General features: G+C 53.0%; 1 protein-coding gene across 2 annotated transcripts in view; it reads right to left on the bottom strand.

Annotated features, from left to right (window-relative positions):
- Window positions 1-21,900, bottom strand: part of PDPK1 (3-phosphoinositide dependent protein kinase 1) — a 69,290-nt gene that overhangs the window by 16,929 nt on the left and 30,461 nt on the right. For both annotated transcript variants that reach the window (XM_055562474.1, XM_055562472.1), the window contains exons 3-7: window positions 19,518-19,560; window positions 19,121-19,258; window positions 14,436-14,580; window positions 13,620-13,717; window positions 2,911-2,986 (exon numbers count right to left, since the gene is read on the bottom strand). In XM_055562474.1, coding sequence (XP_055418449.1) covers window positions 2,911-2,986; window positions 13,620-13,717; window positions 14,436-14,580; window positions 19,121-19,258; window positions 19,518-19,560 — 500 coding nt within the window. The remainder of the gene's footprint in view (window positions 1-2,910; window positions 2,987-13,619; window positions 13,718-14,435; window positions 14,581-19,120; window positions 19,259-19,517; window positions 19,561-21,900) is intronic.

Here is a 21,900-nt window from a genome sequence, read left to right as displayed (position 1 = left end):
GGCACTGCAGAGTCCTACTGAGAACCACTTTGCATGCTTTATTTCCTCTGTCAGTTCTGCGTTCTACTCCCAGCTCAGCCCTAGGAAAGCACCAAGAGGCAACTCGCCCTGCACAGCCAGCTGCCGCCCTGCAAGCCATAAACGTACAAGGCTCGTGGGGTGCTGGACATAGGCAGCTCCAAGAGGCCACACCGGGCATTCCGAAGACGAGCTCACAGGTCGTGGGCAAGACAACGGGCCGGTTACAGGGCTGGGGGCCTGAGTGGAGGCTCTGTCCTCGGACCCGCATCACCAGCACGGCAGGCGGATGAAGGACTCGATGTGAGTTAAAAACGCCACAGACCAGAAATCTGAGTCACAACACACAGGTCGGGTGAAGGCATGTTAAAAACAAGCGTGCATTCTCAATGGCTAGTTCTTAACCCTTGGCGTCCTCTGCTGTCTGGTGTAGTTAACAGGGGGAGCTACACGAGACAAACGCTGACAGAAAAGCACCGGCCCCGTGCTGCGACAGTGTCCAGAAAGGGGGGCGGGCTGTGTGTGTGTCGGGGGGCTGCCTCCCTAGCCGTCCCGGGTCATCTCCAGGGAGCAGGACCGCTAGCAGAACCAGCCCCGGGCTACCCTTCCACAAGCATCTTATCGTTTAATGTTTTCTAATGCGATGAAAAATAAAAGGGGAAGCCAGTGAACATTTCTGGAAAGCAGTATGCACCAGTGATTTCTTTAAATGCTCAGTTAAACAGAGTTATTCTATTCTTGAAATTCAAAGCAGACCACGGGGCAGCGCGGTGCCCGGCCACTCAGGCAGGAGCCCGTCTTCCCCGGCACAGGCTGTGTGCACGCGGGAGGCGCGTCAGGCCACGCCCGACACGGGAGGAACCACAGCGAAGCTGGATAAACTACACTGAGGTCATAGGTGAGGAGACCACACAGCTCTGAAGAGATTTCTGCCAACACTGTGAGTGACATGGGAGATGTCCATCAGCTAATCGCAGGGAGTGTGATTCAAAACTGGTCATTCAGTGTGATTCCAGCTGTACAAAAACTACGTAAACACATATACAACACACAGAAAAAAGGAGCTGGAAAGACGGCCACACCAAACCACTGTCTGTGACTGCAAGCGGGTCGGAGACCGTGAGTGTTTTCTGTTTTTGTTCTGACTGCTTGCCTTAAGGAATCTCAGTTCCCCGACCAGGGACTGAAACCGGGCCACAGCAGCGGAAGTGCTGAATCCTAACCACTAGGCCACAGGGAACTCCCCATTAATTGCTTTCTTTTAATCTTCATATTTTCTAAGAATTCTTTATAATGAAAAGGTATCATTTTTATAATCAGAAAAAAAAATTCGTAACTACTTTTACATATCACATGACTTTACGAATTAAAAGCATAAAGGATGCCCAGTGACGTGCCCCTCAGCCCTGGTACAGCCCTTGCCCTACAGCCAGCCAGCTGTCCACACCCTGTGTGTCCTGGTAGAGGTCTAAACGCACAGATGAGCGCCCCTGTGCCCTCCTCTCCTCAGCAGAGCCTGGAGACCTTCCTCTATCAGCAGTGAGAGCTTCCTCTTTCTAAAAGTGACTCCAACGAGAGGAAAAGCCGGCTCTCGGCCAGCAGGGACACACTGGAGAGGCTGGCTGAGCGCGCCTGCAAGAGGGCTCTTCAGCAGGGCCCCTGGGGCGTCTGGGACCTGCTGTCCTGGGGCTTTCACACTGTGGGACGCTGGGCGGCACCCCCGGCTCCACCCAGTGCCTCCCGGCCGTGAAGTGTGACATCAGAACTGTCTAGACCAGAAGTCCCCTGGCGGGAGAACTGCCCCACGGGGAAGCCCTGACCCACAACAGCGTCTGGCCACAGGAAGAGCTCCAAGTCTGTTGACTCAGTAAAACAACTAAAAAACAAAAAACCAAAGAGCTCAGCAACTGCTAAGATGGCCAAGTTTTCCTAACATCTTTCTACCCATCATGTCTGTGCCCGGTGGATCCATCCACTCCCTAAGAGTTTTTGAAAAGCCTTCAGGCTCAGAAACAGCTGCTGTGCCCAGAACCATCCTCAATTCTCCTGCCTCTGGCAGGGGCTTGTCGCGCCAGGAAGGCGGCCGTGCAGCCCACGGGCACAGACACTGGCCGTGTGGGCCCTGGTCAGCTCTGATGGCACCTGCGGGCCCAGGGCCTGGCCCAGCGCAGGAAGAGCCGAAAACACCTCACCACAGAACCTGTCCCTGAACCCTGACAGCCCACTCCTATTGCCGCCTCTCCGTCCTCGCCTGCCTCACGCCTGCTCCAGACAGCCCCCCAGATGCCCCAAGCTCCAGACCATTGGCGCCCACCTGCTTTACCTCCACTGCCCACTGCCCGTCGCTAACCCTCTCCACGCTCCGGACCTCCCTCGGGGAACAACATCCCAGCCCCTGCACTTCTCATTTCCACAACTGAGGCCTCTGCCTGGGTCCTCCAGCCTGTGGCCACCACTGGGCCTGGCTCCTGGAGGGCCGGCTGGGCCTGCCCTGCACTCTGCAGAGCGTGGCACACTCAGCAGCTGACCTGAGCAGAGGTGGCGCCAAGGGTCCCCGGGCTCCAGGCCACGGCAGGAAGCCTCGGGTCAATCAGACAGACCTGCTGGCCATGCTGTTCCCCACTGCACAGTCAGTAGTTCCGACAGGAGCAAGACCAAATCTCAGAGCATAAAAGCAACCACCACCCAGGAAGGATAAGCAGTGACAATAAAGTTAACACGCAGGTTATCAAAGGAAAGATGCTGGCTAAAAGGCAAAACGCTAACTTCTTCCAAAGGAGGCTCAGCGAGGTAAAGGCCATGAAAGGCATTCTCTTAACTACTGATTTCACCTGAAAGAAGTACCAGCACTTTAGAGGAGAGAGAAGCATGGGTCAGAGGAAAGCAGGTTACCTCTTACAGGCCGATTTCTCTGTGAGCAGCTCTGGAGAGACATACTGGGCTGTTCCCACAAACGAGTTGGCCCTGGCTGATGAGAAGAGGGGAGAGGAGACGGTCATGCTGCGCCAGCGCTTCCACCGTGGATGCTGCTGTCGGCGTTCACCTCTCAGGACGCCGTGGTCACCCGCCATCCGCCCATACCCTCCCGAGAGCAGGACTTGTTGGGGACCCCCTGCACCCCCTTCTGGTGCCCGCCCCTGCCCCGAGGCTCCCAGGTGGCCCTGACTCCAGGGCAGTGCTCTGGCCCGCCCTCCTCCCGCACACACCCCCCGAGTGGCCCTCGCCCCCCGAGTGGCCCTCGCCCAGCGTGCTGTCAGCCGGGAGCACCTTGCAGACGGGCTCCTGTTTGCTCACCGCTGGAGCCGGGGTGCCTAAACCAGCCCTGCACACATGCAGTGTGGGGCCAGGACTGGACCCCCCTGCAGGGACACCCTCTCCTCGTAACAACCGCTCATGGAGCCAAGGGGCCAGAAGGGGAATAAGACTCGGGCGGCCCGACCCCCTTGCAACATTCTGTCCCCGCTAGTCCTTGACTGCGCGTGCAAGGCTCTCCAAGGTCAACTGCAGCCCTGCAGGGTCTGGTGCCGGCTGTGAGGAGGCAGACGCCGCATCGCCCCAGGGGATCCCGGAGCCCTGACAGGGCTGCACTGTGGGCACGGCCAGTCCGCATGCCCCCCGCCCCCACCCCCGGAGGCGTCCCCGTGATGGGGACGGAGCAGCCGCTCTTGTCCTTACCCACAGCCAGAGGACACGGGGCCGGGGATTCCCGTGAGCATCCTGCTGTCAAGTACTGTCACCCCACCGGTGGGTCCCCAGGGACACCCACGGCACCGGCCCCTCTGATGGCTCCCCACAGGGCAACACAGAGCACCTCGCCTGGCTCAACACTCGCGGGCTCCAGACACAGACCCTTTCACCTGGCCTGACCCTCTGCGGTCAAGCTGACTTTTCCTTCACCATCTTTAATAACCTGGGCTAGAAACTACTGGTCTCTCTGTTCACCTGAGCCGACCTGGGAAGTGCGCCAGGTGCAACGTGACACACCAACCCCTGAGAGGGGCCCGGCCCTGCAGGCTCACCTGAAGTCAGACAACGCTAAGAACAGGGACAGGCCCCAAGGTGAGGGGCCCGCCTGCTGGCCCCCTGCCTCAGCTGTGGACAACTGGCTCCCAGACAGAGGGGGTGGGAAGCGGCTGCCATCACCAAGCGGGCAGAAGCCAGGGGTGCACCTAAGCACGCTGGCAGGGCGCCAGACAGCCCCTCAGCAGGACCTCTCCAAGCCCACAGGCCCAGGGGCTGTAGCAGCGCTCTCTCAGACACGAGCTCCGGCCACGCACGCCGCAGGGCAGCCAGCCCGGTGCGGACTGCTCTAGAGCTGGGGAGGCAGGACAGCTCAGAGCGCCTTCTCGTCTCTCCTTCTCGAAGCCCACCACCCGCTCCACCCAGAGCTCCAGTCGGGGGGCCACGCTGCGCCTCCCGCACAGGCTGAAGGCTCTGTCCTGGGCTCCTTGGCTCAGGCCCGCCTCAAACAGCCTGATGGGGTGCGGCTGCCTGCAGTAAACCTGCCAGACTGTGCTATGTCTGCCCACAGCTGGAGTCTTCACCGCACACAGGTACAAATAACCTAATACCAGAATGGAAAGGCAAAAATGCCCAGGGCCCGTGGCCACACCACTTCTGCATGCAATGGTCTGCTGCCCGCTGGCCACAGCGGCCCTCCGCTCCCCACCTGCCATCCCTGGGGTGGGCACCCAGCAGGGCTTCCCATGGGGGAGACCTCCTGACTGCGTCTAACGACCTCCAAAGGCTGAGGAACACAGACAAGGCCGCCCTGCTGCCTCGTCCCCATTTGTTCCCAGGTTTGGTCTCCAGGCCCTGCAGCCACCAGGGCCTCCCCAAGGGAGAGAGAGCTGGGGATTCTTCCTCCTGACCCACCCCCCAGGCCACAGCCACCCCCCGCCCCAGGCGCACCCATGACAGAGGCCCCGCACACCCCCACCCAGCGCCCTCCTGGGGCCGAGGGGTGCTCAGTCCTGCTGGGGGACCCAGCTTCTTAGGGCCTCGCGACCTGTGACTGGTCCCCAAGGTCAGGGACTCTCCTGCACCTGCCAGGACCCGGATACACCAAGAGCTCGGAGATGATTACAAGAGGAAGAAAACACAGCAGGAGCCGAAGCCCAGTGAAAACTTCAATCTCACAATGAATCACTGACGCGTTCAACACAGGACAGCCATCAAACCAGCGACGAGAGAGAATGCACAGCGCTGACTGGGCGTGAGGAGGGAGGCCGTGCAGTGCCACCGGTGGGGATGTGAGATGATGTCACTCTAGGGAGCAACTTTCCAACAAACACCGAAAGCCACAGAGAAGAGGCAGGTGTGCCCTCTGACCCGCGGTCCCCCTTCTGGCACCTGAGCCTCCAGGATGAAGTTGGCACAGACAGCAGGACAAACGCCCAACCCGTCAGGGGCTGGGCCGCGCGAGACGCTGTGCCCGGGCAGCGTTCCTGCTCTGTTCAAGAAGCGTGCATTTCTTCCAGGATTTATTTTTTTTTAATGCTACTATTAAAAATCTCTAGAAATATATTTTATATGAAAAGATATGCATTACACATAATTAAATAATTCAGGCTATCACAAAGTATGCAGAGGCATTGATGCTTTGCAATAGCTACATTTTGCATAAAACAAAGTGGACAGGACGCGCACACACACCCCCCCCCGCTGCACAGCAGGGCTTTAAAGAGCAAATCATGATGGCACTGGACCGGGTTGCTGTTGCTGCCACTGCTGTAAGTTTTCTGGGCCTACATCTGCTTGTCTCCTGCGACCCTTGCTGCTTCCTCTTCCCAGGAGCCCCACCTTCTTAAAGGGACTCCAAGACCCTGGGAGTGTACTAAGTCACACCCCCAGGAAGGAGCTCTTTCATTAGTCTAGAGATGAATCACTCCTCCACAGTATGGAAAAGAACTCCTGTCCTCAGAATGATGTTCTAAAGACATAAAGTAAAATACATAAGACTATATACATAATGAAAGTATCAAAACATTAAAGTAATAAACGCATAAGGTACCAGTATCTGGTGTCTTTTTTTTAATGCACTAACAAGATCCGGCGGTGAGCACAAACAACAGACCAGGAACCGTGCTCACTGGGACAGGACATGCACACATCTGTGGTTTCTACTGACAGACGTCTGCTCCCACCTTCAAACTGAAAAAAATGCTCCATTTCACTGAAAGGTTAGTGACAACAAGGACTGTTCTCCTCTCCAGCTTCACAAACAGCAGGTTTCTATGTGAAACTCAGGTAAGAGCCCGAGAGCACAGGAGCAAACCACAGAGATAATCCAGTTACTTCCCCTGGAAGCTCAGAGATGAGCCAGAGGCAAACTCCCCCAGGCCCTGGAGACCAGGCCCAGAACCACTGTGGACCTGAGCTGCCTCCTCCAGGCCACGGCCCACTCAACAGGGGCCACAGGGTCAGGCCAAAGGAGGAGTGTTTGCGCTGGGTTTTTATCTCCACCCTCCAAGTGATTCAAAACACCTGCCCAGTACCCTGGGCTGGAAACCACTCTGGCCACCACAGATCTGCAAGTCGGACCCCGAGGTGCTGCTGAGGTCAGAAGACACCCACAATGTCTCCAAAGCTGAAAGTGTAGACTGCCGCTGACTTACCCGTGAACCCACATGCGAGGCACAGCAAACACCCCACAAAATGTGCTTGTTAGCCCTTGGACAGAAGACAAGCAAACTGAATCCAGCAACACAGAGAGGAGTGTGCACCACGACCAAGTGGCAGTTATCTTGCGAATGCAAGGGTGGTTCAGCACGTTAAAAACCCATCAATTTATGACATCACATCATCAGAATAAAGAACAAGGACATCCCTGGTGGTCCAGTGGTTAAGAATCCACCTGCCAATGCAGGGGATGCAGGTTCGACCCCTGGTCCAGGACGATCTCACATGTTGTGGGGCAACCAACCAAGCCCGTGCACCCCAGCTACTGAGGCCCGCACGCCTAGAGCCCCTGCTCTGCAACGAGAAGCCAATACAATGAGCAGCTCGTGCACTGCCAAGCAGAGTAGCCCCGCCTGCCACAACTAGAGAAAGCCCGTGCATAGCAACGAAGACCCAGCACAGCCATAAAGAAATGAAGAACAGAGCACAAAACCCACATGACCAACCTGATCAAGAAATGCAGAAAAAGCATCTACCAAAATTCAATGCTCCTCATGATGAATTATGAAACAAACTAGGAACAGAAGGGAACATCCGCAACCTGATAAAGACACCATGAAAAACCCACAAGGAACATCACACTCAGTGGTGAACATCAGCAGTGAAAGACTGAAAGCTCTCCCCCGAAGATCAGTAACAAGACAAGGATGCCTGCTCTCGCTATTCAACAGGAGGCTCAAACCAGGAAAAGCAGGAAAGAACGTGAGGCAAAAGGCATCCTGGTTGCAAAGGAAGAAGTAAAACTATCTCTAATGACAGATGACACCATCTTGTACATAAAAGGTCCCCAGGAAGTTGCTCAAGAACTATCACAAGTAATACACAAGTCCATTCAGGCCGCAGGACGTAAGATCAGTACACCAAAAAAAGGTCAACTCTATTCCTAAACACCCTCAATGAAAAATCTGAAAATTAAGAAAACAACTACATTTACAATAACCTCAAAAATAAAATAAAAAATACTTAGGAATAAATTTAACAAAAGAAGCACAAAGCTTATAATACCAAAACCTACCAAAAAAATTTGAAATTACAAAAGCTATACACAGAAAGACATTCCACAGTGAAGCATCAGAAGACAATACTGTTAAGACAGCAGGACTCCCAAACTGACCTATCCACGCAACACAAGCCCTGTCCTGATCCCAGCTGGCTGTCACTCAAGCAGTTTTCACAGTTCACCAAGGCTGCAGCCTGTATGAGAACTTCATCCCTTCCAAGGCTGAATGACACTCCACGTACAGAGAGCCACGCTTCATCTATCCGTTCATCCGTTGATGGACACCTGAGCTGTTTCCACTCCTTGGTTATTACAAATAAAGCTGCTATGAACAACTGTGTACAACCTTTTATATGAACGTTTTTCCGTTCTCTTGGATATATTAACTAGAAGCTGAACTGTCAATTACAACATAACTATGCTTAACCTTGTAAGGAACTGCCAGACTTTTCCAAAGCGGCTGCATCATTTGACAACCCCACCTGCAGAATAGGAGGGCTTCGATTTCTCCCCATCCTTGCTAATGCTTCTTATGGTCTTTTCGACCACAGTCGTCTTAGTGGGTGTGGAGTGGTGTCTCACTGTGGGTTTGAGTTGCATTTCCCTAAGATCTTGAGCATCTTTTCATGTGTTTATCAGCCACTTGTTTCTCTTCTTTGGAGAAAATATCTATTCAGACCCCTTAAAAAATTTTTTTTTGTTATAAGTTCTTTATATATTGTGGGTACAGATACAGAAGCTGAATTTTTTTTTTCCTCTTCAACCCCATGGGTTGTCTTTTTCACTTTTTTTTTTAAAATTAAAAGCAAAAATTTATTGATCAAATGGTCATTTCCTATAGACTGAATTGTAACTGACATTCTTACAAGTGTGCATGACATTTGCAAATTTCAACATACTAAACTGAAGCAAGAACAGGGAGCCCTCTCTTCCAGAGATGGTTCTCCTGGAGACCTTGTATTAAGCCCAAGCCCAGACATACAGGTACTGCGCTCTGAATAAAATCTCCATAGGTGTGCAGTCCCTACTGTATATTGCTGCGAGCCAGCAAAGGCAATGGTGCTGAGAAACACAGAAGGTCTTCAGTTTAGTTCAGTTCAGTCGCTCAGTCGTGTCCAAATCTTTGCAACCCCATGAATCGCAGCACGCCAGGCCTCCCTGTCCATCACCAACTCCCAGAGTTCACCCACACTCACGTCCATCGAGTCAGTGATGCCATCCAGCCATCTCATCCTCTGTTGTCCTTCTCCTCCTGCCCCCAATCCCTCCCAGCATCAGAGTCTTTTCCAATGAGTCAACCCTTCGCATGAGGTGGCCAAAGTACTGGAGTTTCAGCTTTAGCATCATTCCTTCCAAAGAAATCCCAGGGCTGATCTCCTTCAGAATGGACTAGTTGGATCTCTTTGCAGTCCAAGGGACTCTCAAGAGTCTTCTCCAACACCCCAGTTCAAAAGCATCAATTCTTCGGCGCTCAGCCTTCTTCACAGTCCAACTCTCACATCCATACATGACCACTGGAAAAACCATAGCCTTGACTAGACGGACCTTTGTTGGCAAAGTAATGTCTCTGCTTTTGAATAAGCTATCTAGGTTGGTCATAACTTTTCTTCCAAGGAGTAAGCGTCTTTTAATTTCATGGGTGCAGTCACCGTCTGCACTGATTTTGGAGCCCCCAAAAATAAAGTCTGACACTGTTTCCCCATCTATTTCCCATGAAGTGGTGGGACCGGATGCCATGATCTTCGTTTTCTGAATGTTGAGCTTTAAGCCAACTTTTTCACTCTCCTCTTTCACTTTCATCAAGAGGCTTTTGAGTTCCTCTTCACTTTCTGCCATAAGGGTGGTGTCATCTGCATATCTGAGGTTATTGATATTTCTCCCAGCAATCTTGATTCCAGCTTGTGCTTCCTCCAGTCCAGCGTTTCTCATGATGTACTCTCCAAAGAAGTTAAATAAGCAGGGTGACAATATACAGCCTTGACGTACTCCTTTTCCTATTTGGAACCAGTCTGTTGTTCCATGTCCAGTTCTAACTGTTGCTTCCTGACCTGCATACAGATTTCTCAAGAGGCAGGTCAGGTGGTCTGGTATTCCCATCTCTTGAAGAATTTTCCACAGTTCATTGTGATCCACACAGTCAAAGGCTTTGGCATAGTCAAGAAAGCAGAAATAGATGTTTTTCTGGAACTCTCTTGCTTTTTCCATGATCCAGCGGATGTTGGCAATTTGATCTCTGGTTCCTCTGCCTTTTCTAAAACCAGCTTGAACATCAGGAAGTTCACGGTTCACATACTGCTGAAGCCTGGCTTGGAGAAGGTCTTAAGGATGCTAAATGGCAGAAAGAGATAATGGAAGCACAGGAAAGTGACAGGCACAACAAAAGATTGCGCCAACGTTTCTAAGTTTCAAATGCTGTTGAAATAATACCTGCCTCCCAACTCTGTTTGTACTGGGGCAAAATGACAGTGTCAAAAAGACCCCCATGGGATTGGGTGTTTCTACAAAGACTTGGTAACACTGAGCGGCATTCTCCCCCTCAGACCCATGGTCCTCACATTTGGCTTCCCCAGACCACTCAGCCTCTTCCCTCTGGACTTTGGCTCTGTTAAATTTCTATACTGTTTTTTTTTCAATTTCACCAATTTCTGCTCTTATTTCTTTTCTTTCATGTATTTTCTTTTCTAAATCCTTTTAAATTTATTTCTTAATTGAAAGATAATTCCTTTACAGAATTTTGTTGTTTTCTGCTAAACCTCAATGTGAATCAGCCACAGGTATACATATATCCCCTCCCTTTTGAACTTCCTTCCCATCTCCCACCCCATCCCACCCTTCTGGGTTGATACAGAGCCCCTGTTTGAGTTTCCTGAGTCACACAGCAAATTCCCGTTGGCTATCTATTTTACATATGGTAATGCAAGTTTCCTTATTACTTCTTTCCATGCATCTCACCCTCTCCTCCCCTCTTCCCAAGCCCATAAGTCTATTCCCTACATCTGTTTCTCCACTGCTAAGTCACTTCAGTCGTGTCCGACTCTGTGTGACCCCACAGACTGCAGCCTACCAGGCTCCCCTGTCCCTGGGAGTCTCCAGGCAAGAACACTGGAGTGGGTTGCCATTTCCTTCTCCAATGCATGCAAGTGAAAAGTGAAAGTGAAGTCGCTCAGTCGTGTCCGACTCTTAGCGACCCCATGGACTGCAGCCTACCAGGCTCCTCCGTCCGTGGGATTTTCCAGGCAAGAGTACGGAAGTGGGGTGCCATTGCCTTCTCCGGTTTCTCCACTGATGCCCTGTAAATAAATTCTTCAGTGCCATTTTTCTAGATCCCATATGTATGTGTTTGAATACAGTATTTATCTCTCTCTGACTTACTTCACTCTGTAAAATAGGCTCTAGATTCATCCACCTCATCAGAACTGACTCAAATGCATTCCTTTTTATGGCTGAGTAATATTCCTTCGTGTGTATGTACCACAACTTCCTTATCCATTCATCTGTCGATGGGCATCTAGGTTGCTTCCATGTTCCAGCTATTGTAAACAGTGCTGCAATGAACAACGGGATACACGTGTCTTTTCAATTTTGGTTTCCTCAGGGTATATGCCTAGGAGTGGCGCCGCTGGGTCATATGGTGATGTTATTCCTAGTTTTTAAAGGAATCTCCATACCGTCTTCCATGGTGGCTGTCAATTTACATTCCCACTACAGTGCAAGTGCGTTCCCTCTCCTCCACACCCTCTCCTGCATTTACTGTTTGTAGACTTCTTGATGAAGGTCATTCTGACTGGTGTGAGGTGATATCTCGTAGTTTTGATTTGCATTTCTCTAATGAGTGATATTGAGCATCTTTTCATGTGTTTATCAGCCATTTGTTTATCTTCTTTGGTGTTTATCTTTGGAGAAAACGTCTATTCAGACCCATTAAAAATTTTTTGTTGTTGTTATGAATTCTTCATATACTCTGAGTACAAGTCCCTTATCAGATACAGGAGCCAAAATTTTTTTTCCTCTTCAATCCCACAGGTTGTCTTTTTCACTTTCTTAATGTATCAAAGCACCAAAGTTTTAAAACTTGCTCTGCTGCTTATGCTTTTGGTATTGTATCTAAAGAACCACTACCTCACCCAAGGTCATAGAGATTTATTCCAATGCCTTCTTCCAAGAGTGTAATTGTTTTAGCTCCTATATTCAGATCTCTGATCTATCCAAGTTAACTTCTGTGTACGGTGTGAGGTGGAGTTAATAATGTTTTTGATGAACTGGTCATCAGGACAGTGAACCAATTCACACTTTTCAAAAGCTGTAAATAAAGGGGAAAGAAGCGAGCATTTATCCAGTTTTTCCTTTACAATCAATGTCACTAGTTAACCAAATAGTGGCAAAGGATAAGTTTCTCTTTAAAGAATTCCAGCTCCAGAATGAAAGAACTGGGCTACGATCACTCTGCATTCTCTAATGAACAGATAGATCTAGGCCATTGCAGCTATAAAGGGCTGCTGACATCACAGAGGGAGAGATGACTGGACATTACATGCTCCCAAATGAAGAACATGCTACGCACACCAGCCGCTAGGTAAAAGGACTGAACCTGAACGTCATCAAGCAGCCACATCCAACTCCCGACTTTCAAGATGTACAGAGGGAAAGGAGAACGCTACAGGACTCCACAGAGGTGCCATCGACAAACTCTGGGAAGCTCTGCGAGACAACGACCTGGTTTCTTCAACAGACACAAGAGAAAAAAACAGAGATGCCAAGAAGCTACAGATGAAAAGAGCAGCTGCAGAAAAGTGGAGGCTTCTGTCTGAATCTTCCTTCCACCAGCAAACCCTCTACCCACCCCAGCATGTCTGTCCCCACCCCCCATCAAGGTCCTTGTCTCCCGGCTACCCACGAGCCCCAGCAGAAGCACAGGCTCTACGTGGGGGTCCCTTCAGCAGCGTCTCAGGTCAGGGCAGTTCTGTCACACCTGGCCCCACACCCAAGGTTCATTTTCAGGGTCATTTATTAATTCACACACGGGCCTTGAGCTTCTTGCAACCTCACTACACAGAACTTCATGGTCTCTCTACCCCAACACCTGAACACAGTTTTCTGAGTTAAACTGCCATTCTGTAAACCTCGAAGTTTATCATTTCCAGTCAACAAACACCTAAAGGGCTGAAAGATGCCTGCATCCCACCCTGGCCGAGAAGCCCCTGGCTAGCTAAGACACCCAGGCTCTCCTCTACCCCAGGTAGGCTGTCAGCAACTGTCACGGCACATAATCCAGCTAGGAAACACCAGCGAGGGGCAGTGGTTAGGAGGGTCTGCAATGACGAACGTGCACTGGACCAGCAGGAAAAGCCAGCCCCCACTCACTGTGACCTTACAGAACGTGTGATCGGCGTGCTGGGGCCACCACCCCTGGCATTTGCACACAGGAGACAGGCAGACAGTGGGCATCGTGAATGTGTTTCCCCCCGCCCTGGGGAACCCACAGTGCCAAAAGGAAGAACTGGGAGCTGATCACACTGAGCCCACACCCCTGCGTGGGAAATGAGAACAAACGAGACACTCCAGAAACTTCCAGGAAGATGACTAGGGAGGGTGAGCCACGGCAGGCGTCCGAGGCCCTGTGACAAGGTACAGAAAGCGCCTGGGGACCCAGCACCACTCAAGGCCAGGAGGACCAACCACGGATGCCGAGGAAGCCTCCTCCCGGCCCCCACTAGACCAGGCACTCACCAACCAGGCCTCTGCTAGAGCTGCCCGGAGGCAGGGGCTTCCCTGAGGAACACTCAAGCATCTTCTTTACAACAACGAAGGTACTACAAACAACTGTCCCTAAAGACGGGCACAAGGCACTGCACTCCACCGGTTTCTAAGGGGATTTGGATCTGAAGCCTGGAGCGGGGTCTGCAGGAAACGAAACACACACCTTGTTTACTCTCTGGGGATAATACTTTCGCTGTTCCAAAATCTGTGATCTGGATGTGCATGTCTTCATTTAACAAAATATTTTCTGGTTTCAGGTCCCTGTGAAAGCAGATTTTCACACTTGAGATGAAATATTTGAAACAGTAACATTACATACTCCAAATTTAGCTAAAAACAAAATGAACTGGTTAATACCTATAATCTGTATAGACGAACAACCAAGAATACAAGTCTAAAGTTAGCACCGAACAGTATCAACTGATCCAGTGAGGACATTCGAATCAATCATTTCATAACTGCTATCATTTTAATAAGCTTTTAACTGAAGTATAATCTCTCATGTTTATAAAGAACCTTTAAACCTTCTGTGGTATCATTACACAATCAATGTGAATCAAACCATCACAACGCACACCTTAAACTTAGGGATGTCAACTACTTCTCAATAAAACAAGGAGGGGAAAAATGATTAAATGATAAATTTTTATGTTATGTGTATTCTACTACGACTACCACCAAAAAAAAAATTTATAAGAGAAAAAAAAAGCTCAAATGAATACTTTCAATTTGACTATTGGAAAATGAGACCAGAAGTAAGTACATACAGAAGCTGACAAAATAAAAGCAGCAGCCAAGATGGCGAAGAGAATCATTAGCCTGGTGAAAAAGACATCTGACCGGTTTCACCTGGTACTTCAGGCCCACGGCCTCTCGGCGCCAGGTTCTTAGTTCTCACAGGGAGGCAGCCCGCCCTCCAGGAAGGAGACCAGAGCTGAGCCCAGGCCTGGGGAGCAGCCGGCAGCCCCCAGCTCGGTACCTGTGGACGATGCCCTTGCCGTGCAAGTACTCCAGGGCGGACACCATCTCGGCCGTGTAAAAGCGGGTGCACGTCTCATCAAATGAACCGATTTTCCGAATGTATTTAAGTAGTTCTCCATTTTTGGCATAACTAAGGCCAAAATCTAAACATCGCATGGTTAAGGAAGACAGCAAAAGTCATTCTTTTAAACTAATCTTAGCAGCCCAGTAGCAATTTTTTTTTAATTAATGAAAATTGAAGGTACCTGTGGCCAGAGACAGCTGCCCCGCCCCCAGCCAGGCCCTCCACAGACCTGCGGAGCTGGGTCTGGAGGGATCCCCTGGCCTGGCTCCAGGACAGGCCCCCGGGGGTTCTCACCAACAGCACAGAAACACAGGCCTCTTAGCCAACTGCCCCTTCTGGACGCCCGTCCACAGAAGACCCCCGTGGGCTCTGTGAAGAGAGCGGCTGGAGATGCGGGCAGCGCTTCCACCCTCACAGCTTGCGCCAGCCTCGCACCTCAGGCTGTGCGGCGCCAAGTCACGGAAAGGCTCCTGAAAAGAAGGCTCCCGGCACATGTGAAGTGAGCAGTTCCGGGGGAGAAACCCTGTCTGGCTCACTCTGACTCTCTCTGTGGTCCCCTCTCCCCTCAGACACCGCAGTGTGCCGTTTCGCTCCTCTTCTCCCTTTCTCAAAGCGGACTAAAGGCTGACGCGAGTGACAGATCCCACAGAACTGCTTCCTCCCCATGGAGTACGGCACCTCTTAATGGAAGCTACAGGCCGCCAGGGACGGGGTGGCCCAAGGCCTAGCCCACCCTGAGCAATGGCGCCGGGGGTGGCCTGTGGTCAAGGTGTTCCATCTGGTTTCTGTTCCCCAAGGCCCTGCATCGCCCACGGAGGAAGGTGCCTGACACTGTGGCGCAGGGAGGACAAGGCCAAGAGGGAAGAAACCAGCAACCGAAGCTGCTCGAAACTTTCTGACTGGGCCCCCTCCGTGGCTACCCAAGCCCTTCCAACTAGAACAACGTGTAACAGGCAGCTGAAGCGGAAAACCAACCTTACTTCCAGGGAAAGCAAAGGGTCTCAGCCAGGGCCCCTCCCTCCCTGCCTTGCTCCGACCCCTCCTCAGGGAAGGCCGGCACCCGTGGCCAGCCTCGCCAGAGGCCTGCAGACTCCAGCCCAGCCAACTCTGAGCAGAGGTCCCACCGGCCCTGGACTGGCCACGGTGCCTCTCCAGCGCAGGAGCGCGGTCTCCCAGAGACCAGCAGCCCCCATGAGAGGCTTGGCCATGGGGCCTCTTCTGGCTTCACAGGTTTTGCCCCTTATCTGCCCACTCCCCGAGTTCCTGTTTCCTGTGTGAAGGACACTCTGAGTTCTCTGCCCAGCCAGGGAGCTAGTGACCGACGATTCTGAACATGACAGATGCTGAGGATCACGGCTCCAAGCCGGTGTTCTCTCTGCCCACACACGTTCCTCATTCCCCAGGAATACCCTCAGACCTCATGGCTCCGCTCCTCCTCCCCAGCACAGCGAAGGCCTCAAGGCAGGAGACGAGGCTGCTCTCTCAGCAGGAATAGGTGAATTCCTGGGATGAGGAGCACAGGCCCGTGGCAGAGCCGGAGAGCCTGCTGAGCCCAGTGCCTGCACTCTGCAGGCAAACCCAGCCCAGAGAGGTTAAGCAACTGGCTCAAGGTCACCCAGCCTGGAGCGCAGCTTCCTGAGGGCCAGTGCACCATGCCTGTCCCCAGGCTGCAAGAGGACACCGAGGGCGGGCAGGGGGCGGCGGAGGAAGAACGCAGGCTGGCCCGGCAGCAGCCCTGAAGCCCCTCCAGCTGCACCCCTGCTAGAGGAAAGGCACCCTGGCCGTCTGGCTCCAGTGCCCAGCCCTGCCCCGCACCCAGGGAGGGAGGGCAGGCGGGCTGCTCTGAGTTCAGCCTCTCTTGGGAGCAGGGACTGAGTTGGTCAAGCTGAACCTCCAGAGGGCGAAAAGGCTGCCAGAGCCCAGGAGTCCCCTCGCGGACCAACCTGCCTGCTCTCAGGCTGTGGCAGGGGGATCTCCAGGCTCTGCCTTGTCTATCCCGGGGCGGAGGTTACCCCTGCAGTTGCAGGAGGCGCCGTTCTCCCCAGCAGGCACATCACGGCTACAGGGAGGATGCCGTGCACGCTGGGGATCTGCTTCAGGCAGAGTGTCTCCTTTACTTTCTCTTTCAACACATTGTGCGCCACAAAAGACTTTGAGTAGAGTGCAAGTCCCCCCTCCCCGGGTCTCACTCCTATCAAAGGTAAGTGAGCCCTTGCAATCTCCACAGGCTTTCAAAGTGGTCTTAAAAGGTCAAGAGCAACAGATACTGTTGGACAAAGACCTAGAGTCCCCTCCACCTGCGTTACTCTGGCCAATCCCGTCCAAAATCAGACAGCAAGCTCACTCACCCAGTCTTAGGGCCTGCTCCCACGGCTCCTGACCCTGGGAGGAGGCGCCATCAGCGTGTGCGACTGCTGGAGCCTCCCAGATGACAAGACGCATTCTCCAGGGGCCCTGCTGGAAGCCCAGGCCTGGGACTCCAGAAAACTGGCCAGAGAGCCCCACAGGCTCAGAGAGGAGCATGGGGTACGAGGGGTCAAGGCGGCCTCAGAGTGAGACCCAGAGCAGGCTGAGGGGTGCTCCGATGTCCCCAGGAGACCCCTGGCAGCACACAGGCGGGGGCAGGTGATGCCAAAGCCAGGTGGAGAGGCGCACCCGCTGCGACCCCGGAAACAAATCTGCAGGACTCCCCGCCCCGCAGGCCGTGGTGGCTGGACCCCTTCACCAGTCCCCTTGAGAGCGCAACATCAGGAAAACCAGCTGTACCTCCTAGCCCCTCTCAAGACCCGCACCCCACCCCAGACTGTACTCTCCACACCTCCCTGGGGGCCGATCCACAGTTCAGGCCTCCGCCCAAGTACTGGCCTACCCGGCGCTGTCTGGCCGGGCAGCCAGCACCCTCACTGGAACCAGCTGGCCGTGGCCCTGGGATCTGCCGTCTCCGCTCCCTGGAACTCTGCCCTGCTGGGCCCGCTCCGGCCCTCTGCCCCTGAGTCTGCACACCAACCTGACCTCGGGGTCTCGAGTGGCAGGCGCCACCACACATGTCAGGTGCGGGAGCAACGTGCACAGGCTCCGAGGCCCCAGCCTCCCTGCCCCCTCCCAAGGGCCTCCTCCCAGCAGCGGCCCGGGTGAGAGCACGCGGCAGCTGCCCCAGACCCTGCTGGGCTCTGCACCACACTCAGAAGAAAACCCAGAACTCTTGCTGGGACTCTGGTCTCTTGGGCCCGGTGCCCCCCAACCCACCCACACCTGCCCCTGCTCCGTCCAGGCCTCTGGCTGATGGCCTCTCCTTCGACCACTAAAACAGCAACTCCAACACTCCCACCTCCCACTGGCCTGATTCCTACACAGCCAGGAATCATCCGTGTAGATCTAACTCCGCAGGGAAACACAAGCCCCCCGAGGGCAGAGCCCTCACCTCACACACCACCGTGTTCCCACCCCGGCACTCAACAAGGCCTTCTCAATGAACCAAAGACAACATTCAACAGATGGCTGAAGGAGACAGAAAGCGTTGTGCAAGGGGAAAGAGGATCAAGACAAGTTTCAACCCAGAAGGTGGAGAGTGGAAAGAGGAGGGTGGGAGGGGAGGGGGTTCAGGGCAGGTCCACCCCAAGGTGGGGGGGTGGGGAGGGGCTCTGGAGACCCAAGGGCAGAAGGAAGAGAGCAGATGCACAGACTGAGGTTTAAGCCTGAACAAGGTTTAAATCTGAGTGACCTCCCCCATCGAGCTGCAGCCAAGAGCGTCTGCTGGGGCTCAGACAGCGTCTCCGGGCATCCAGGGGCCAGGGAAGGCTGGGTTTGGAAGAACAGCTGCAGGAGAGGGGCTGGGAGCAGGGAGCACCGGCCGACCCGGCTGCCCAGGGAACAACAGACAAGCTGATGGCGTAGACAAAGCCCCCCAACCCCGAGCAAAGGAGCAAGAAAAATGACAGTGTTCAGGGATTAGAGGACACGTCAGGGAACAAGTTCAGGGGATGCCCTGAAATAAAGCAAAGAATCGGCAGGGTGGAGAAGCAGGGAGCACAGCCCTGGAGGGAGGGGCGGAACGGGGGTGGGGGACAGCCCCAGAGGCAGGGATAAAGGTTCTGGGTTTCTGGGGGTCACTCCCTGAACTTCTCACCTGGCAGCCGAGCCTGGGAAAGAAGCCCCTTCCAACCAAACCCCAGAGCCCCAGGCCAGGGAGGGCAGAGTGGTGCCCACCTCCCAGGAGCCCTGGATGCCCACGACCCTTCTCACTCATGTCCCTGCTCTGTGCACAGGATGTGACACCTGATAGGTGCTGCACGGACGCTGGTCAAGAGGAGTGGGAGAAACGCCTTTCAGTAAAGGTGTAGCAACGTCAGCACTGAAACAGTTGAGCTACGAAGTTTACCAATAGAAAACCTCAAAAGTGGCTGTGATGATCTCCCTTGAAGCAATGTTCGACTTCAGTGACTGTCTGCAATCCCAGGGGTCCCAAAGCAAGTGATGTGAATTCATTTGTATCTAGAATATGCTACCCTTTCCTTTCCAGGCAAGGGGTTACTTCTGAAAACAAAAACAGGGTCATGGTTCCAAAACAATAAGCAATCACTGGCATGGCATTTCGGAGGCTTTGAGTGTTCAAAGGATACACAGCTTTTCATCATCCTGAAACGTGAAGTAAAGTTTAACAAAGAAGGGATGATCCAGCCGCGACATCACGTCTCGCTCTCTGGTTACATACGGGACTTTGTTCTCTTTGATAATGTGGCGTTTCTCTAGAATTTTAACTTAAGAAAGAAGCAAGTTACTGCAATTGGAAATGGTAAGAAAACAACTAAAGACACAACACATAAAGTATCAAACACAAATAAAAGTGTTTCACAAAACACACCCACCAGCTTTGTGATCTCTAAGACCAACAGTGCCCTGTCCCCCGAGACCAGCGCAGAGCCCTCCGGGGAGGGGCAGCCAGGCGGCCGCGGGCCGGGGCGCTGTCCCTGCTTCCTAGACACTGAGCAACCTAGCTCGCTGGAGTTAGTTACTTACTAGCATATTCCCTTGAGGTTGCCAGTTCTCGGGCCAGGACAACCTGGTTTGGGAAGAAAAGGGGGAAAAAGAAGAGAAAAAACACCCAATGTCACTAGGGCAGAGTCTCACAAGGCACCCTGCAACCAACCACAAGGACCACCCCGCCCCCTCTGAAATCCCTCTTTACACACTCCCGCCCTGTGCGGACAAACGTGGTCAGTGACTAAGGCAACGTGTTCTCACAGTAAAGCAAACAGATATTCCTCACATGTTTCCAGAAGGATCCTCAGCATCTGCCAATGTTCCTTGATGCAGTGAAACATATATTCACAAACCTTAGCACTAGCGTAACCCTCACAAACTGTGGGAAGCAGCAGCAAGTAATACCTCCACCAAGTGGGTATCGGGAATTGCTTCAGAAAAATAACTCTATGGATATGTCCCTAGTACATGTTCACTGCAAAAGGCTGCCCTGAATTTGGGCTTTTACCAATAACGGTTACCATCCATTTCACTTGATTTTGATGCCCCCTGCAGATGCTATAATCCCACGCCTGCCTGGAGGGTGCGGGAAACGGAGGCAGAGCCACCCCCAGCATGCCAGCACCACCCCCCGGCTGTGCCCTCTCCTGGCACAGCCTGACCCTCAACCCCGGAGACAGAGCACCGGTGGGGCCCCACACAACAGGGAAGAGACCTTTCTACACACACCTGGGCACAACCTGAGCAACAACTTCCCAGTGCCCGATGGCCCCCCTGGCAGTGAGCTGGGGCACCTCCCCCCCTCCACCAGCCGGTTCCAATTCCTCTCCTATAACACCTGCAGGGAACGGCCAAGGACCCACGAGCAGATGCAAACCTGTCTACTCCAGGGCTGTGAGTTCTATCCCATTACAGAATCCCTCAAGTTCATCACAAGTGACCCTGGGCACTGTGTGAAGCTCTGCAGTCAGTAAGACCAAGGTTGGATTACACGTGCTCAGGCGGAAAGATTGGAAGGATCTCTGTGGAAGAGGGACCCTGGATTGCCCTCAGCTGCTGGAGGGTAAGGAGCGGGGCTGGTGAAGGGCCGGCCTCCTGAGGTCACGACTGACGCAAGGCTGACAGCAGCACGCGCTGGCCAGGTGAGGAGAGAGAGGAAGCGCGTGGCTCGGGCGCTAGCGTGTAACGAAGCCCTCTCTGAAGGAGACGCCGTCTCATCCTTCTGTCACGTGAACTGCACATTCCACGCAGGTCTCCTATGTCCGTCCACGCGGCTCAAGCTGACGGCAGGAGCACCCTCAGGGAGCCGTGGGCAGCGGACCAGGCTTCCCCTCTCCAGCACCCAGCCTGGGAGCCGCCTCTTCTCCTCCACTCCCGCCCTGGAGACCTGCTGCAAGAGTGGTGGGAGAGACCTGCGGGCAGCACACGTAATCGGAGGCCGCAGGCTGCAGGACTCCCAGCAGCGCCAGAAAAGAGCCTGCGGGCTCTCGGGCTTTGCTGAGCACCGGGAAGACCAGACCAGCTGGGGCTTCTCTGCATCCAGAACATATGGCACGCACTTTCACCCACGGTGGAAACCCAGGGACACCGGGGGGACGTCACAAACACGTCCTCATTTTCCAGGCAACATAAACATCCTGTGAGGGCCAGCTGAGAGAAGGGAGAACACTGCTTCTTTTACTGGACTCGTGCAAGTAACTGCAGAACACCCAAGGTTCTTTCCAAAACAGTTTTTCTCTTACTGAAAGGACCTGTGAGTACCAGACCTACTGGGCCTTATCCTTAAAGTTGAAGATTTTTATCATGAGGACCCAATTCTTTCATAACTTAAATACTGCCAATAAAAAAATCTAAATTAAAAATGTGAACGGAGCAAAAGTTAACAATTAAAATGATACTGGGAACATGGGTGAGCTGTAGTATGTCACGTTCTTTGTAGTTTGAAATATTTCATAAATGGAAAATTTTTGGTGATGGACAGGGAGGCCTGGCGTGCTGCGGTTCATGGGGTTGCAAAGAGTTGGACACGAATGAGCGACTGATCTGAACTGGATGTTTCCCAACAACTATGAACAGACACTGACACCAATACTGATGTCCAATCTAAGGAAGAGAAGACTCCCAGGGCCCTGCCAATGGGACACAGTGATATGAAATGTCACTTGTGATGCCTGACGAGAATAAAATTTCACTGGATTTTTTAGAAAATTAAAAACAAGATCATGAAATGCCTTTTAAAGCTTTCACCTACGAAAATCACAGCTTCGATATTTTAACCATCTGATCTGACTGGTGGCAGCCAGCCCCAAGCCACCTTCACTACAGGTAGGAGACGAATCCCCAAGGGGCCCGAGAGGCTCCTCTGGGGTGGAGCGCCACCACAGCATCTCAGCGCCCAGCTCCACGTCCTGAGAAAGGC

Source organism: Bubalus kerabau, chromosome 23 (assembly GCF_029407905.1).
Source record: "Bubalus kerabau isolate K-KA32 ecotype Philippines breed swamp buffalo chromosome 23, PCC_UOA_SB_1v2, whole genome shotgun sequence".
Classification (NCBI taxonomy): domain Eukaryota; kingdom Metazoa; phylum Chordata; class Mammalia; order Artiodactyla; family Bovidae; genus Bubalus; species Bubalus kerabau.
This window is presented reverse-complemented; position numbering and strand designations above follow the sequence as displayed.